Below are 18,962 nucleotides of genomic sequence, written 5' to 3' on the forward strand. Positions count from 1 at the left end.
CATGAATATTCTGTTCCTTTCACCTCAATCTATCTATCATTTCCCCAAAGCACTTAGAATATTACATCCAAATACCCACCAACTCCTCCCCTTTGATCATACTAATTCTCCTTGGAGTCTCTGACCTTCTTAACTTCATTTACCTAAGATCCTACTATATCTTCAAGGTATAAACTTCTGATGGATTTCCCAAAACAACTGAACTCAAATTCTTACTCCAGAACTACTGTATCACTTTCAGATAACACTATTTATAGATTTATGGCTATTTCCTGAATCCAGGACTCAAAAGCTTCTTGATGGCATGAACTTTATATTTTACCTCTTTGTGTACTCAGTATCTAGCATAATACCATGTATTCAGAGAGTTTTCTGTAATTGTTTATAATGATTATCTTTCTCAAACAAAAGAGTTTATTATCCACTTCAATCTAGGGCCTCTTTCTGGAGTGCTTTACTAGTTGTAGTCTTTTTCACCCTACAGTAGTTGTCTCAGTTGTCCCTTTCATTCTGCCTCTATCTTTTTCTGTTCGCCTTCTGAGCCCTACTATATTAGAGAAAAAGAAAAGACAAGGAAAATACCCCAAGTCTTCTTCTTACATAAAAATTTCCTAATTTCAGTACAGGAATGCCTCAGAGATATTGCAGATTCTGTTCCAGACCACTGCAACAAAGTGAATATCGCAGTAAAGCGAGTCATGAATTTTTTGGTTTCCCAGTGCAAATAAAGTTATGCCTACACTCTACTGCAGTCTATTAAGTGTGCAAAGCAATATGTCTTAAAAAAAAGCAATGTATATACCTTAATTTAAAAACACTTTATTGCTAAAAAATGCTTACCACCATCTGAGCCTTCAGTGAGTCGTAATCTTTTTATAATAGTAATATCAAAGATCACTGATCACAGATCACCATAACAAATATAATAATAATGAAAAAGTTTGAAATATTGCAAGAATTCCAAAATACGACCCAGAGACATGAAGTGAACAAATGCTGTTGGAAAAATGGTGCCAACAGATTTGCTCCATGTGGGGTTGCCATAAACCTTCAATTTGTAAAAAAAACACTATCTACAAAGCACAATAAAATGAGGTATCCCTGTATTCCTGTTTATTTCTGTCAATATTATCCTAGAATCAGCCTGTCTAATACACTGCAATTATTATTGTACATATTTATGTAATAAAAGGTCTGTCTTGTGTTACTTGACCTATCTCACTGATTACAGTGGAAGACTGGGGCCCTGAGACAGAAAAACCTGTTAGAGCTGAATATGAAAAACTAAACAAAATTTATGCTAAGTCTTGGTAATTTTAGTAAGGGAGATCTTTATAACAGCCAAGTGATCTGTCATAACTGAATTGTTAATTTAAAAAGAAAATGGATGCTTTTCAGTTAAATAACACAAATATATTTACCTTCTTTCCTTGGCTGACAAATGCCTCCGGCTCTGCAATTTACTGTCGCTCTATTAAAATTAAAACAAAAAACAAGCAAATACAAACAATAACATCGCCACTGTTAATTTTTCAAAAGCTAAAATTAAAAAGTAGAAAATTATTTATTGAGAAGGACATGATGTTCTTCATAAAACTGAAAAAAACCTTTACCATATTAGAAGATTCCTCTTTTGAAGCCAATTTCTGGAGAGACCTATGGAAACAAACAGAAAGAGAAGTCCACTACCCTATAAAAGGCATTCATTTACAAAGTCCCAAAACATTCCCATATCATACTCTTAGTTAATTATCGGCAATCCTACAAATTTTCAAATTTGGTAAAATTAGAAAAAATATAATCAAATTGCTCATCTCCTCACTTTAAAATATATTCTTAAATAGTTGACATATATTGGACACTTACTATGTACCAGGCACTGCTAGATGCTTTACATTCATGTAACCTTCAAAACCCTTTGAAGGGGGGGTACCATTCTCTTTTCACCAAGAAGAAAACTGAAGCTTAGACATAGAGTCACTTGCCCAAGGACATACTCTAAGATTCAATACTGGTCTGACTCCTAAGCCTTTCCTAACTACTCCAATAATAAAGCTTTCATAGCTATGGTATTGTTTACCTGATGATCAGTAAGACATTAAAGACTAAGACACCTTTTTTTTTTTTTGGTAATGTAACTGCTTTTATTATTAGCATTTATAACCATTTACTTGTTTCTATTTTGACCTAGTTTGGCCACTTTTATATATATTGTGTTTTTCTATGCTGGGTCCTGGGAATTTCTTAAGAGATCTACCCCCCTATCAAATGGTGAAAAGATAGTAAGCTCGTAGGACAATGGAGGGTAAAAGCACTGAAGTCAGTCTTGGTATTATTTGTATAAGGATTAACTCTTCATCACTCCCAGCTTACAAAATAAAACTTAAAATTACAGTTTTTAAATTACCTTTGGGATTGAAGGTGGGACAAGTCAATGGAAGTATCAGGATAATGTAATGTCTCTTCCCCTTCATCCTGCATTTCACCAACAGGTTCCTGATGTTTTACCACCTCCTCAGATTCTCCTTCATCTTCAGAGCTTTCTTCCTGAATTAGTTCATTTAGCTCATCACCACCACTCTGAACAGTAATATCCCCTTGGTCAACCTGAGTCACAAGTTCCACTTCCACAGGAGCTCCATGTAATTCCTCTTTATCTTCTTCACTGCTACTGTCACCTCCATCTGTTGAATTACCATAAGGAAAGTCAGGAGTGCTATCACCACAACAAAGTTAGATGATTTCCTTGAAAACTTCATAAAAATATTCAATTCACTCCCTCTTTCTCCAAAAGATCACCAGAAGAATGCCTGATCATCCCCAAAGGTTACTCTGACTTAGACAAAAGGATACTCTGTATCAGGAATTGTTTGGAATAAACTGACAAAAGGATACTCTGTATCAGGAATTGTTTGGAATAAATTATCTCCAAGATCCTTTACTACAATAAATTTCTTAGACATTGCGACCATTTCTACAATGAAAACTATAGCTTGTCTTTGTTAAGTATTTCCAGAAAGGAGGAAAATAGAAGTAGTTATATAAATTCTGCCACTTTTATTATAATTTGCACATGAGAACTGAAACGAGATAAAACAAGTTACATAACTGGCACACAGCAAGTGTTCACACTTTTGCAAAAGGAACACGGTTCTAGTAGTAATAATATGGTCTAGTTACCTCACCTATAAAATAAGATGCCACCAACCATCTGACAAGGATGGTTGTGAGAATTCAATAAAAAATAATGTAAATAAAGTATACATGTCACGAACATGGTGAAAATTCAAAAAAATAAAATCATGTACAATAGCAGTTGTAAGTGAAACAATGAAATATTACTCCTAAAAAGGAATGACCCTAGGAGATGTAAAAATAACTTAGGGGGCATACATTCCCTAGTTCCTTTAGGTAGGTAGGTAAGTAAATTTATTTCAGCAACCACAGCTGCTCTCTACTTGAAGCAAATACATTATTAAATCAAGCTAAATTCTCATAAGAAATTGTACTTGTTATAAACTCATCTTTGTATTGCTTCTAATTCCTAAACCCAAAAGTAAATGCTCACTTATATATACCCAAGTCTATCTCTGTTAAACACATTTATGTACTACTCATTAAATACTGGGGAAGTTTTATAATATAAACATATATTCAAGTATTAGTTATGGATCTAATTAAACACTTTATAATTCACTAGAATAAGTATATTTAACATTTCCAAAACCAAAATTCAATAAAGTTGACAGCAAGTTGGGGTTTTTTGGGAAATTTTAATTACCCCAAAAGAGACGATCTTCTAAGTAAGAATTCAGAAGCAAAACTAAACAACAGAAAACATTATAAGCTACTTTATTAAAATCTGTAAACTACCTAGTTGTTCCATTTCTTCTGATATGAGTTCATTTGTGCAAATCGCCAGTGTCTCCATGTCTTCATCCTGCACTCTGACTTTTCGTTCACCCCGATGTCTCCAAATACAAGACTCATCTACCTATGGAAACAGTTCTTTTCACTGGTGGAACTTTAGGTTAAGACTAATGAAAATCAGAAAAAAAATAATGAAGAAGCTGAAGAGTACCTTAAAGAGGAAGCTAAATCCCATCATTAGATGTGAGGGAGGAAGGAAATTCTTTTTTCCTACAAAAGATAATGTACATAAATGTTTTAAAAATACTGTTTTCTCCATTTTATGCTTGTAAGATATCTGCCACAATGGTCACATTTGTTCTGTCTTTTCTCTGTCATGAAGGAACATTTCCCATTTACAGAATTTGGCATTATATACAGGAACAGAAATTAAGAAAGAAAAAATATGAATGCTTGCTCTCATCATCTGGGTTAGTCAGATCCTGAATAATCTATTTTTAGAAAAAAGGTCATGCTATACTTTCTTACCCATATAAACGTAAACTATATGAAAGTACACTGTCATCAATAAAAATATATATGGAGATGACATGTCAAATGCTAAATTTGCCACACCACAGCAAAATTTTCCTTATTTAATAACAGACTTCATATATGAAGTCAGAATAATTAGTTTCTATTCTGAGAATATTAGTAGATGGTCCTCAAACCTGTCTCCATAATCCACTGGCAAGTCATTACCTCTTATCATGAAGCTTCCTGTTGTCAAATATTCTCCAGTTGGTGCTGTTTTAGACACCTGAGGAACACAATAATACATTATACTCTTGTCTTAAGAAATATGTTTTTTAAATTTTCACCTGAGAAAGTAAAGCCATATTGAAGTAAACAGTACTACATCCTGAAAAGTTTATAATTTAGCAAAAATTCTTAACACTGAAGGGCTATCTCTTCAAAGATACATATATCTTTGTCCGTAACAAAGAAAAGAAATAATGAAGGATACACTACATCAATCATTTTCAAATGCCATGGACTAGAGCCACAACTGATCCACATTTTCTCTAATGTGAGACATAATAAGAAAAACAAGGATAGTTTAATAAGCTCATCATAAAGGTATAAAACCATATTTACTGTATTTATTACATTAAATCCTTTCCTGAGATACTTTTTTTTTTTTTTTGGTAATGACATAACCTTTCATCTTAGTAAATAAAGATAATAGCATATTTTTTAAAATATCTTCTAATTTGGCAAAATAGGAAGTGAGCAACATAACTCCACAATTTAAAAAAATTTTACACATCTGTGAAACACCCAAATCTGAGAGTATCTTTACTAGTAATAGTTATGCAAGGGATTAAAAGCACACTAAAAAAACCTATTCATAAAAGAATTAAAGCCACTTTTACAATAGTACCAAGGCAGAAAATATAATCCCAGAAGTGATACTAATTTCCTAAAAACACAATATCACAATGTAGCAGAAAATAATAAATATAAACAGATGTAAAATGAAACTAAATCTAAGGGAGGATAATAGTATTGAACTCTTTTTACCTTGCTGTATAGCTTTAAGACTTTGTAAAAGTTTATCATTATCAATTATAATTCTTGAGAACGTGAAATGAATAGCAATGTGAAGTCATATATGGAATGAAGTATCATCAAAAAAATAGCATTAACCACAAAGAAGGACAATTACTAAAACCAAGTGTATAGAAAAAAACCACTGGATATACCTACTTTACAGGAAGGGCCAAAGAGAATTCAGAAAATTTCAACAAAGGTGAACAGGAGAAAGACTTTTTAGGTCAGTAGGCCAGTCATAACTGGAACAGTCTTTATCCCATATAATTACATGGATCACTTTCAAATCTTACCTTTCCAGAAAGGCCTTCCCTGACACTACATTCAAAATGGTAGCCTCTATCACTCTCTATCCCCTTACTCTGATTTAAAAATAAACTTTGTTACCTGCCACTACATATCTATTTTTCAACACCAAAATGTCAACTCCATCACAAGGTACTTTGTCTGCCTTGTTCAATTCTATATCCTCACAATTTGGAACACAGTTGCTCTTACTAAATTAAGAAAAAGGACCACAGCCCTTATTACCTGATGATGGTACACCCACCAAGCACTAGTGATAACTCGTGCATCCCAAGCAGCACTGTAGCAAAGTGCCATTGTGCCAGCTTCAGTCAAGGTCCGAGGGGGAATTGGTTCTCCTGTAATAACAATACTACAACGCTTCAGTACCAAAGTACAGACTTTCTAGAGCAAGACATGGAAACCACATGCAGCATAACAGGTTCACTCCTCTTATATTTTAAATAATACCACACTTTAATTTCAGTATTACAAGAAGTTACTATTTTTATTAAAAATGTATTTACAGGGCTTCCCTGGTGGTGCAGTGGTTAAGAATCTGCCTGCCAATGCAGGGAACACAGATTTGATCCCTGGTCTGGGAAGATCCCACATGCCACGGAGCAACTAAGCCCATGCGCCACAACTAATGAGCCTGCGCTCTAGAGCCTGCAAGCCACAACTACTGAGCCCGTGTGCCAGAACTACTGAATCCCACACGCCTAGAGCCCATGCTCTGCAACAAGAGAAGCCACTGCAATGAGAAGCCCGCGCACTGCAATGAAGAGTAGCCCCCGCTCGCCACAACTAGAGAAAGCCCGCACACAGCAACAAAGACCCAACGCAGCCAAAAATAAATAAATAAAATAAATTAAAAAAAAAAAAAGTATTTACACAGCAGGTTTTTAAATGGTCTAAGTAAATAAAACAAGTCAGAGAAGAAATATCCTCACTTTTATCAGGAATTCTAACTTCATTCCAGATAATTTAGAAAAATCTATTCAAAGGTTGAAGACTTCCAGAATTACTATATATTGCCTAATTTATCAAAATGAAGAGCATATTAATATACCCCTACAGTAAGAATTCAAATATTTAAAAATTGGGATATAATCCACATACCATAAAATTCACTCTTTTAAAGTGTACAATTCAGTAGGTTTTAATATAGTCATAAAGCTATGCAATCATTACCATTAATTTCAGAACATTTTCATCATCCCCAAAAGAAATCCTGTATCTATTAATAGTCACTCTTCATTTTCCCAGCCGCTGGCAATCACTAATCTACTTTCTGTCTCTAAAGATTTGCCTATTTTGGAATTTCATATACATGGAATCATACATACCTGGCTTCTTTCACTTAGCATGTTTTCAAGGTTGATTCATGTGAGAGCATATGTCAGTACTTCATTTCTTTTTAAGTCTGAATAATATTTTATTATATGGATACACCACATTTTGTTTATTCAATGGATCGACATACAGGTTGTTTCCATTTCTTGGCTATTATAATGCTATTATGAATATCTGCAAATAAGTTTGGACATATGTTTTCAATTATCTTGGAATACGTAGGAGTGGAATTGCTGGGTCACATGGTAAAATCTATGTTTAACTTTTTCAGAAACTATGAAACTATTTCCTATAGCAGCTAGATCACTGTCCATTCCCACCTGCAGTGTATAAGGGTTCCAATCTCTCCACAACCTCACCAACTGTTACTGTTTTTTTGTTTTTTGTTTTTTTGGCCACCCTGTGTGGCTTGTGGGATTTTAGTTCCCCAACCAGGGATTGAACCCGAGCCCTCGGCAGTGACAGTGTGGAGTCCTAACCACTGGACTGCCAGGGAATTCCCACTGTTTTTTTATTTCACCTATTCTTGTGGGTGTGAAGTGGTATTTCTCTGTGGTTTTGATTTGCATTTCCCTAACAGACAAATAATGCTGAGCATCTTATCATGTGCTTGTTGGCCTTTTGTATATCTTTGGAGAAATGTCTATTTCACATTTTAAAAATTTTGTTCATTTTAAAATTGCCTTTCTATTGTTGAGTCAGAAGAGTTCTAGAGTTCTTTGGATATTGGTCCTTTATCAGATAAATGACTTGCAAATATTTCCTCCCATTCTATGGATTGTCTTTTCACTTTCTTGATAGAGTCCTCTGAATTAAAGTTTTAATTTTGCTTAAGTCTGATTTGTTTTCTCTTTGGTTGCTTATGCTTTTGGTGTCATATCTAAAAAATGACTTCCTGGTCCAAGATTAAGAAGTTTTACACCTTATTTTCTTCTAACAGTCTTATAGTTTTAGCTCTTAAATTTAGGTCTTTGATGCATTTAATTTTTATAAATGGTATGAAGCAGGGGTCTAACTTCATTCTTTGGCACATGGATATTAGTTGCATCAGCCCTATTTGTTGAAAAAATTATTCTATCCCCACTGAACGGCCTTGGCACCCTTGCTGAAAATCAACTGACCATAAACAAGGAATCTCAATTCTCTTCATTAATCTATCAGTCCATCCTCACACCAATACCACACTGTCCTGATACACTGACTGTTGTTTTGTAGGAGGTTTTGAAATCAGGAAGTGTGAGTCCTCCAATTTTGTTCTCCGTTTTCAAGAATGATTTGGCTAATCTGGGTACTCTGCATTTCCACATGAATTTTAGTATGAGCTTTGTCCATCTCTGCAAAAACAGGCAGCTGGAATTTTGAGAGGAACTGCACATATCTGTACATTAATGTGGGAAGTACTGCCGTTAGAACAATATTAAGACTTCTAATTCATAAACATTGGAAGTGTTCCCATTTAGGTCTTCTTTAATTTCTTTCAATGATGTTTTGTAGTTCAGTGTGTATGTCTTGCATTTCTTTTTGGTAAATTTATTACTAAATATTTTATTCTTTTGTAATGCTGTTATAAGTGGATGTTTTATTAATTTCCTTTTAATATTGCTCATTGCTAGTATATAAAAATATAACTGAGTTTTATATATTGACCTTATATCCTAGACGTTGCTGAACTTGTTTATTAACTAATAATTTTTAGTAGATTGCTTAAGGTTTAAATATATAAGATTATGTCATTTGCAAACAGAGATAGTTTTATCTGTCCCTTACCAATTTGGATATTTTAAACTTTTTATTGCCTAATGGCCTACTTAGAACCTCCATACAATGTTGAGTAAAAGTGTGGCAAGAACAGATGTGTTTATCTTGTTCCTGATCTTGGGGGGAAAGCTCTCAGTCTTTCACCATTAAGCATGATTTTTAGCTGTGGATTTTTTCATAGATGTTCTTTACCAACTTGAGGAAGTTTCCATCTATTCTTAGTTTGTTGAGTGTTTTTATCACAAATGAGTACTGGATTATTACCAAAGGCTTTTTCTGCATCAATTGAGATCATCATGTGGTTTTTGTCCTTTATTTTACTAACACACTGTATTACATTAATTTTCATATGTTAAACCAACTTTGCATTCCTGGGAATAAATCCCACTTTATCATGTGTATAATCCTTGTAATATGCTGCTGGATTCAGTTTCCTAATATTTTGTTGAGGATTTTTGTGTCTATATTCATAAATGATATTGGTCTGTAGTTTTCTTTCCTGTGACATCTTCGTCTGGTTTTGTTATTAGGGTAATACCAGCCCTATAGAATGAGTTAGAAAGTTCCTCTCTCTTCTATCTTTTGGAAGTTTATGAAGGATTGATGTTCAGTCTTCTTTAAAAGTTCTGTAGATTTTAGGAATTTGAATCTTATTGTTTTGGTTAGTCTAGCTAAAGGTTTATCAGTTTTATCAATCTTTCAAAGAACTAACTGGTTTTGTTGATTTTTCTCTACTGTCTTTCTAGTCTCTGTTTTGTTTATTTCCACTCTAATCTTTACCATTTCCCTTCCTTTCCTTACTATGGGTTATCTGCTTTTCTTTTCCTAAATCTTAATGTGTACAGTTTTGTTATTGATTTCAAATCATTCCTCTTTTTTATTATAGGTAGTACAGCTATAAATCCCTCTCTGAGCACTGCCTTAGTTGCATCTCATAAGTCTCAATAAATTTGTTTTCATTTCATTCATCTCAAAGTATTTTCTAACACCCCCTGTGATCTCCTCTTTGATCCACTGGTTATTTATGAGTGTGTTGTTTATTTCCACACATTTGTGAATTTTCTAAATTTTCTTCTATTAGTGGTTTCTAATTTCACTCCATTATGGTCAGAAAATTTACTTTATATGATTCATTAGTTTTAAATTAACTGAGACTTATTTTATAGACTATCATATGGTCCACCCTGGAGAATGTTCCATGTGCACTTGAGAAGAATGAGTAATCTAGTGTTGTGAGGTAGTGTACTAGAGATATGTGTAGAATCTAGGTAACTTGAGTGTTGTTCAAGTCTTCTATTTCCTTGTTGATCTTATAGCTAGTTATTCTATCCATGATTGAAAGTTAGGTATTGATGTCTTGAACTACTATTATTAAATTGTCTATTTCTCCCTTCAATTCTGTCAGATTTTGCTTCATGTATTCTACAGCTCTGTTGTTGGATGCATATATGTTTATTTATTATTTTATAAATTCATTTGTTTATTTATTTTTGGCTGTGTTGGGTCTTCGTTGCTGCACGCAGGCCTTCTCTAGTTGTGCGAGCGGGGGCTACTCTTCATTGTGGTGTGTGGGCTTCTCATTCCAGTGGCTTCTCTTGTTGCAGAGCACGGGCTCTAGGCATGCAGGCTTCAGTAGTTGTGGCACATGGACTCAGTAGTTGTGGCTCGCAGGCTCTAGAGCGCGGGCTCAGTAGTTGTGGTGCACGGGCTTAGTTGCTCCGCAGCATGTGGGATCCTCCTGGACCAGGGCTCGAACCCGTGTCCCCTGTACTGGCAGGCAGATTCTTAACCACTGTACCACCAGGGAAGTTACAGATGCATATATGTTTATAACTGTTACATCTTATTGATGGATTGACACTTTTATCATTATAAAGTGTCCTTCTTTATCTGTATTAGTGATTTTTCTCTTATACTAAAAATATTTTAAACAAAAGAATTAAAGTTATGAATAATAGAAAGAAATATATTACCTGTTGGATTCTTAATTACACAGCTAGTTGCTCCATGAAGGTCAGCATGTACATAAATGTCCCCTTTAAAACAAATAAGAAATAATACTTTAAGTCCTGTTTCTTTGTTCTTAAGTTGAAATTGTTTATTTACTTATTGTTTAATGGGTTCAAAATCCAAAAGGTATAAGAAGACATATAAAGAAAAGTCTATCTCCCACCCCTGGGAGATTTCTCATAGGCCTCCTCAGAGGAAAGCAATGCTAATAAGGCAGATTACAAAAATGGTCACAGTTCTTCTCCCTCCCTCTATCCACACCTCTTTGCTCTATGACCTTGAAGCTTCTCCCATCAAGAGGTGGAGTCCACTTCCCCATCCCTCAAATGTGGGCCGACCCCTTGACCTGCCTTGGCCAGCAGAATGTGGCAGACGTGACCAAATGCCAGTTCCCAGCCTAGGCCTTGAGAGGGGCTGTATGCTTCCTCTTTTTCTCTCAGAAATTTGTTGAGTTACCATATAAGCAAGCCCAGGCTAGCCCGATGATGGGTGAGAGACACATAGAGATGAGTCATCCTAGCAAGTGCAAAGGTCCTGAGGACCACAGATGGTTGACAAATATGACAAACAGCCAGGAAGCCAGACTGAAGGAAAGTAAGAAATGAGGCTAGAGAAGAAGTCAGGAGCCTTGTAAGCCACAATGAGGACTTCTAGTTTTATTCTGAAGTGTGTGATAGCAACAAATGAATAAATGAGCAAACAGATGAATGCAGGAATGAATGGTCAACTAGGGAAAAGTAAAGTGCATGGTTTCTAACAGAAAAAATGAGCAGCCATTGTTTGCCATGGATAGTTCATCTGGGATTTGAAACTCAAAGAAGAGCAAAGCCCATACAGCTCCATGAAAGGCTCAGCTCACAATGAACAAAGTTCGAGAAGACAGAGACCAAGCCCTGGGTACCATGTAACCTAACCCTGTTGTTTTCTTTCCTGGTTCTGGATCCTCAAAGGACATCAGATTAGCTCTGATACTGATTATTGATTTCTGATACCCACACTGAGGGTTCAGCCACAGTGAAGTGGTGGTTATCAGCAAACAAAAACAAATGAGAGGCCTTACAACACAGCGCTCAAGTCCTGCTTCTAAAAGTGAAAAACGGTCACAAACTTCAGCACTGAAAAATTAAGCTTTTAAGAATTGATCTACAATGACTTTGGAGGACTGAAAGCTATTTTCTTAATGTAGTAGAAAATCAAAAATCTAATACTACAGATTAGCTCGGCATTACTACTTTAGGGATATTCACTTAAAATGTGAATCAAGTATCAAAGTACATATTCAACAAACCATAAACCATGAAATTCTTTCTACCAATTAAATCTGTCAAACAAAGGAGTACAAGATAAAAATCTACACCTAATATTGAGATAACCGATCCAGTTACTTAAAAGAAAATTCTTCAGAATTTTAATCTTACCTACCTGGTGTCAAGTATCTTTTCACAATTATTTCATTCTGTTGCTGATCTCGTCCACCAATAATTAGATAGTTCTCTGAGCTAATGAACCAGAGGAATTTCTCAAACCTACCAAATTTTAAAGAAAAAAGTTAACATTTCTTTCCCTTCATAGTTGCCTGAATTCACACCTTTTTAACAAACAAAACAAAACAGAAAGCTCTCCAACCTGTGAAGGTTAAGACAACTTGATGGCTTAATTTCTTTTCTTAAGACATCAAGCTGAATTTTACTGAAAACTTGCAATACAAATTGCCCTAGCATATTCTTAAGACAGTCTCAGTAGAAAACAACTAAATTTTATGTTTAAAAAATATGTTCTCTCTTTATCTCCCTCCCATATAGACAGCCTTCTTAAACTGATGTTATAACAATGAATTACAAAAAGCAAAAGCATAAAATGTCACATGGTCCCTAGGTTTAGCTTTCTTTCAGTGGGGCACTGGATAGGCTTTGGGACCACTGATGAGAAAGAAAAGTTGTTTTCCCATTCTGTCCTCAATTAATCAACTGAATGTTTACATATATGATATTCTTTACAGTTTAAAAAAATACTAAAAACCAAAAATTGCTATCAGAAGTGTAAAATTATAACTTTTCTCAAGAAACAAATTAACTTGGGTTTTCATGATTAATACATACCACCACGATAAAAAGAGCGTATATTTGTATGACATTTAGAAAATGAGATGAACATAAATATTTCCTATTTTACATATGACTCGCAAGATAATTTTTTTATGATTTAACCTAGAATTTTAAAATTTCTGGTTAAAGATGATAGATTGAGCACAGGCATTAAATGAAACTTCCTCATAGCTCCCAAAATATAATAGCAAAAGGATTCTATTCCTATTTTCTAATCTAATTTTTTATTGAGTAATACATATACATGGTTCAAAACATGTTTTAATTACATAAAAAAGTATAGTGAGAGATCCTACATCTCTTCAGTTCCCACAGCTACTACTAACCAATGGGCCATTAGCTTCCTGTATCCCTCTCCAGAGTTTCTTTATACATACAAAAGCTAAAATAAAATGCTTATTCTAAACCTTTTCTCTTTTTCAGACACAACACACTGTTCTGCATATTTTTTTCTTTTTTCACTTAAAAATATATTTTCCTCATTGCTGAATGGATGTACTATACTGATTTAACCACTTCCCTATTGATGGTAAAGAGGTTTGCAAAAAGACATAAACCCACAAGGACAAAAAGAATGTGAAAGATAAATCAAGGATGTATTTTGTAATCATCCTAGCAGAGGAATGCATAACTAACAGGCCAAAAAAAAAAAAAAGCCAACTAATCAAAAGAAAGCAACAAGGAAGACAAAAAATAACACAGAACAAATAAGACACATTGAAAGCTAGTAGTAAGATGGTTAGATTTAAACCCAAATATATCAGAAATTATATTAAATATAAATGTAGTCAATTCTCCAGGTAAAATGCAAAGACTGTCAGACTGGGGAAAAAACAATGATACATACTCCTTTAAAATATAAGGCTATAAAAAGGTTGAAATACAATGATGGAAAAAGATAATACCATGCAAATACTAACCAAAAAACAGTTTATACAGTTTTAACATCTCACACAGATGGAAAAAATAGATATAAGTTAAAGGGACATTTCATTAAAATTAATAAAAGGCTCAATTCACTGAGATGATATAACAGTTCTATATTTCTATCACCTAATTACATAGCCTCACATATATAAAGCAAAAGTGCAGAAGTAAAAGGAGAAACAGATAATCCAAACTGTATGATATTTAACACACTTCTCTCAGTAACTGGGAAAACAAGCATTAAAAAGAATCATAAAGGTGCCAAAGATTTGAACAACTTGACTGATAAACATAACCTGATATTTAGAGAAATGCACTCAGTAACTGTAGAAAAGACACTCTTTTCAACTATATATGACATATTTATAAATAAAGCTGTCCATAAATAGACTGGGCCATAAAGCAAGTTTCAACAACAAACACCAAACGACTGAGATAATTCAGAATATCACCTCTTTTACGCAAATTAAGCTAAAAATCAGTAACAAAAAGATAACCAAAAACCCCCATGTGTTTGGAAAGTAATACATATACTTCTAAATAATGCATGAGTGAAGAAATCACCATGGAAATTAGAATATATCTTGACATGAAAGATAATGAAAATACTAAACAACAAAACTTTTTAGATACAGTTAAAGCCATGCTGAGGGAAATTTATTGCCTTACATATATTAGAAAAGAGGCCGGAGGAAGGGGGAAATCAATGAACTAAGCTTCTGTCTCAAGAAATCAGAAAGGGAAATGCAAATAAATCCCAAAGAAAAGTAGAAGGATGAAAATAATTATTAAAATAAAAAGCACATATATAATACTGGAGATCAATAGTCAAAAACTGGTTCTTTAATGATATTAATACTACTGAAAATCCTCTGGTCAGATTAATCAAGAAAGAGAGAAGGCACAAATAATTCTTGAATGAAAAGGGAGAAGTAATTAATGATTCTAGGGATGTTAAAAACTTAAGTGGAGGGACCTCCCTGGTGGTCTAGTGGTTAAGACTCTATGCTTCCACTGCAGAGGGAACGGGTTTGATCCCTGGTCAGGGAACTAAGATCCCACATGCCGTGCAGCGTGGCCAAAAAAAAAAAAAAAAGTTAAGTGGAATATTATAAACTTTTTGCCAATAAATTTCAAACTTTGGACAAAATAGACAAAGTCTTAGAAAAACATTGCTAACCAAAACTAGAAAATCTGAGTAGTCCTTTTATCTACTAAAGAATTTGAATCTGTAATGAAAAACTTTCCCATAAAGAAAACTCCAGGTGACTTCCATCAACATTTAAGGACAATTGATAAAGGAACACTTTCCAATTTGTTTTACGAGATAATATAACCTTGTACCAACAGTTAACAAAAACATTATGAGAAATGAAAATTACAGGTCAATCATATTCATCAATAGAGATGTTAGAGAGAGAAAGAAAAGAAAAAAGCAACAAAATTTTGAAAGCTGGAAAATAAATGAACAAGTGAGCAGACTCAAGAAGCTGAATCCTGAGCTGACAGTGCAAAAAGCCAAGAGACAAATCGACTTACACTGTATGATCCATAAAGAGCACAGGTACTGCTAGAAATAGGGTTTAAGATGAGGTTTAAAAACAGAAGTACTGGCTGAAAATCTGATCAAGAAGTAAGCACTTCCCTAGATCTTTCCAGCTCTGAACATGGTGGTAACTGCTCCTTCAACACTCTAACAGAAAGTCAGAAATTAATTCTCTAAAAAGGGTACAAAGAGGATCTCTGGACTAGGGGAAACGTATCACAGTTGTAAGTAGGGGTAATATATGTAAAATAGGGCAATTAAGTAGACATATGAAATACTGGATACTAAGACTCTCCAGCTTATTATTTCCACTGAGCTCCCAAAATGGTGATAGCCAGGTTTTCACTTTACAAATAGAAGAGAAAGAAGCTTTTGTGGGAAATGAAACCAGCTGAAAAGGCAAAAAGCGAAAGACTTCAAGAGTTCCACAGATGGCCCACACAGATCATTTTACAAGTCCAACAACCCACAAAGAACTTCCAATCAGCATTTTAATGTTCTGCTATAAAAAGTGAGTAGACAGTCAAGGATCACCAGACGTACACAAGTGAACGCTGGAGACAAAACCAACAAATAGAAAAAAGAAACTTGGAGAAGACAGACCTGCAAGAAAAGGATACTAAATAAAATGTAATACATCAAAACTATTCTCAGTTATAAAGAAACTAGAGCAGTAAGTTTTTTTAAAGTAACATTCAAAAAACCAAAAACAGCTTAAAATTAAAACATGATAGGAAGAAATAAAAGATTAAAAAATTCAATGGAAGGATTGAAAGATAAAGTTGAGAAAATCTCAGAATACAGAACAAAAAGTTGAAAAACAGAAAATGCAAAGCAATAGGACTGCTAAGGGGGGGGGGGATCCCATATGTAAAACATGAGACTTCTAGAAAGAAAGAAAAAGAAAACAAAACAAAAAACCAGACAGAAGGTAGGCAATTTTCTAAGAAATAGTTCAAGAAAATTTCTCCAAACAGTGTTTCCAATTTAAAAGGCCCACAAAGTATCCAGCATAATGGATAAAAACATCGTCACCAACCTATATTCCTGTGAAATTTTGGAAAACTGAGAGGAAGAAAAAAAGATCTAGAAGCTTACAGAAAGGCAAAAACAAGTTTCCTATTAAAATAGCAACTATCAAAATGACAGCAAACTCAAGATCAAATCCGGAAGTTAATACAATGGACAATGCCTTTTTAAAAGTCTGAGGGAAACATATTTTCAAATTAGAATTCTATACCCATCCAAACTGTTATGAGTAAAATAATTTTTTTATACATTGGACGCCTCAAAAACTTTACCTTCTACATACCCCTTCTCATGAAGCTTCTAGAGCACACAGTCCATAACCAAAGAAAAAGGAAGTTTGAGATTCAGGACAGAAGATACAACACAGAGAGAGGTTAAAGAGAAGTTCCAGGATAATAAATAATAAAAGGAGATCTTAAAATGCTTACAGTAACCAATCTAGAACAAAGTACGTCAAAAAGCTCCAGGAAAGACTTCTGCAAGAAGATGATACTGATAAAATTCCAATGTGTTTGAACACACTTGGAAGCGAATTTGGACATGACTAATAACAAGAACAAAAATAAAAAGAAAGCAAATGAAACAATTATTAACTTCAGGGAAGATAAAATACTGAGCAGGAAAGGAAAATACTATATGATCCAGCTCTGATTACAACTTAAATATTCATAATAATGTTAACACAGAACATCAATCTTGACAGAATTACGCTGTAAGTATATTGAGAAGCCAGGTGATGTGTGTGTATGTAATGGAGCACAAATGGAAAGAATAAAATCTTCATCTTTCCATAGTGGGAAGTTATTAATAGAGTGTAAAACAGAAAAAATAAGAAGCAGCAATATATTACTAAGAGAAATGGAGGTATATACCAAAAGATTCAGCTAAAAGAGCTAAAAGTTTCCTTGGGAGAGGAGGCAATAGGAGTAGGGATAAAAGTTTGTGAGGTTACTGGTTTTTTAACAAGCTTTGTAGAACTGCTTGATTTTCTAAATAATGTGTATGTATAATTTTGATAGAAAGAAAAAATGTATTTCAAAAAGGTAGAATACTTACCAATACACTTTTCTTGCTTTTTGAATAGAGGTAACTGTCTGGACTTCTTTTAAGGTTTGCTTTGTTTTCTTTTCTGCTGATTTGAATGCCTATTTATATGAAAAGAGTTTTTAAGTAATCTGTTGAAAATTTACTTAAACACCACCAAGTAAATGACAGGGGAAGAAATGGGTTTTTAAATGTCACAAATGGCACTATCTATACACACACACCATACACACATGAAAGTAATAAAATGGGGACTTTCCTGGTGGCGCAGTGGTTAAGAATCTGCCTGCCAATGCAGGGGACACGGGTTCGATTCCTGGTCCAGGAAGATCCCACATGCTGTGGAGCCACTAAGCCTGTGCACCACAACTACTGAGCCTGTGCTCTGGAGTCCACGAGCCACAACTACTGAGCCCACACCACAATTACTGAAGCCCACACCACAACTACTGAAGCCCGTGCACCTAGAGCCCATGCTCCACAACGAGAAGCCACCGCAATGAGAAGCCCACGCACCGCAACGAAGAGTAGCCCCCACTCGCCACAACTAGAGAAAGTAAATCAACGACGACCCAACACAGCCATAAATAAATAAATAAATAAATTTATTTTTTAAAAGGTAATAAAATGAAAAAATTTTGGCCTTAAATATTAAAATGATTTGTATACAAATATCTGCTCAAGACCTACAAATGAAAAAGAGTTCATCTGTTTACCATATACTCTGTGCCACCATGTAATAGGCTTTGGGCTAGATGTCAGAGACACAACAATGAACAAGACAAAGTTTCTACTTCCTACCCCACTGGGGTCTAGGAGAAGAGACATATATAAAACACATAATTATTCAAATAAACATGGTAAATGTTTCAAAGGATGCTATGAGAGTACAACAAGGGAACCTAATTTATAACTGATTATGGTCAAAGAAGGTATTTCTGAGGAAATGGCATTTAGGCTGAAGCCTGAAGGATTAATGGAATTATCAAGGCAAAGAATACAAAGAGCACTGTAAGCAGAAGGAAAAGGCCAGCGTGCCCAGCAAGTATGATCACAGGGTAAATGAGGTTGGAGAGGCAGATAGAGCTAAGTCATGAAGACCACTCATTTAACAGATATTAATGTGACTATGTTTCAGGCAATATTCTAGGGACTGGGACACAGCAATGAATAAAACAGATAAAGATCCTACTTTCATGCAATCTACATTCTAGAGGGAAGACAGATAAACATATGTTGGGATGGGTGTTTTTAAAAAAGAAAAACAAGAGTAAAAAGGGAGTGATTGAGGTAGTATTATTTTTACTAAGAGTGGTCAAGAAAGGCCTCTCTGACAGTCTTATTTAAGTAGACACATGAATGAAGAGGGGGATCAAACCATGAAAAATCTGAGGGGAGAACATTCTTGTCAGAAAGAGCAAGTGCCAAGGCCCTGAGAA

The 18,962-nt window shown here is 34.5% G+C and overlaps 1 protein-coding gene across 3 annotated transcripts in view; it reads right to left on the bottom strand.

Moving 5' to 3' along the window:
• NEMF (nuclear export mediator factor) overlaps positions 1-18,962 on the bottom strand; it is a 51,708-nt gene that overhangs the window by 9,934 nt on the left and 22,812 nt on the right. For all 3 annotated transcript variants that reach the window (XR_009699427.1, XM_061180805.1, XM_061180804.1), the window contains exons 16-25: positions 17,536-17,624; positions 12,295-12,398; positions 10,836-10,898; positions 5,995-6,107; positions 4,612-4,669; positions 4,082-4,140; positions 3,874-3,994; positions 2,408-2,684; positions 1,614-1,656; positions 1,422-1,471 (exon numbers count right to left, since the gene is read on the bottom strand). Coding sequence is in view for 2 of the 3 variants with exons in the window: in XM_061180805.1 (XP_061036788.1) it covers positions 1,422-1,471; positions 1,614-1,656; positions 2,408-2,684; positions 3,874-3,994; positions 4,082-4,140; positions 4,612-4,669; positions 5,995-6,107; positions 10,836-10,898; positions 12,295-12,398; positions 17,536-17,624 (977 nt within the window). In the remaining variant the exon portion in view is untranslated. The remainder of the gene's footprint in view (positions 1-1,421; positions 1,472-1,613; positions 1,657-2,407; positions 2,685-3,873; positions 3,995-4,081; positions 4,141-4,611; positions 4,670-5,994; positions 6,108-10,835; positions 10,899-12,294; positions 12,399-17,535; positions 17,625-18,962) is intronic.

This window comes from Eubalaena glacialis, chromosome 2 (assembly GCF_028564815.1).
Source record: "Eubalaena glacialis isolate mEubGla1 chromosome 2, mEubGla1.1.hap2.+ XY, whole genome shotgun sequence".
Lineage (NCBI taxonomy): Eukaryota > Metazoa > Chordata > Mammalia > Artiodactyla > Balaenidae > Eubalaena > Eubalaena glacialis.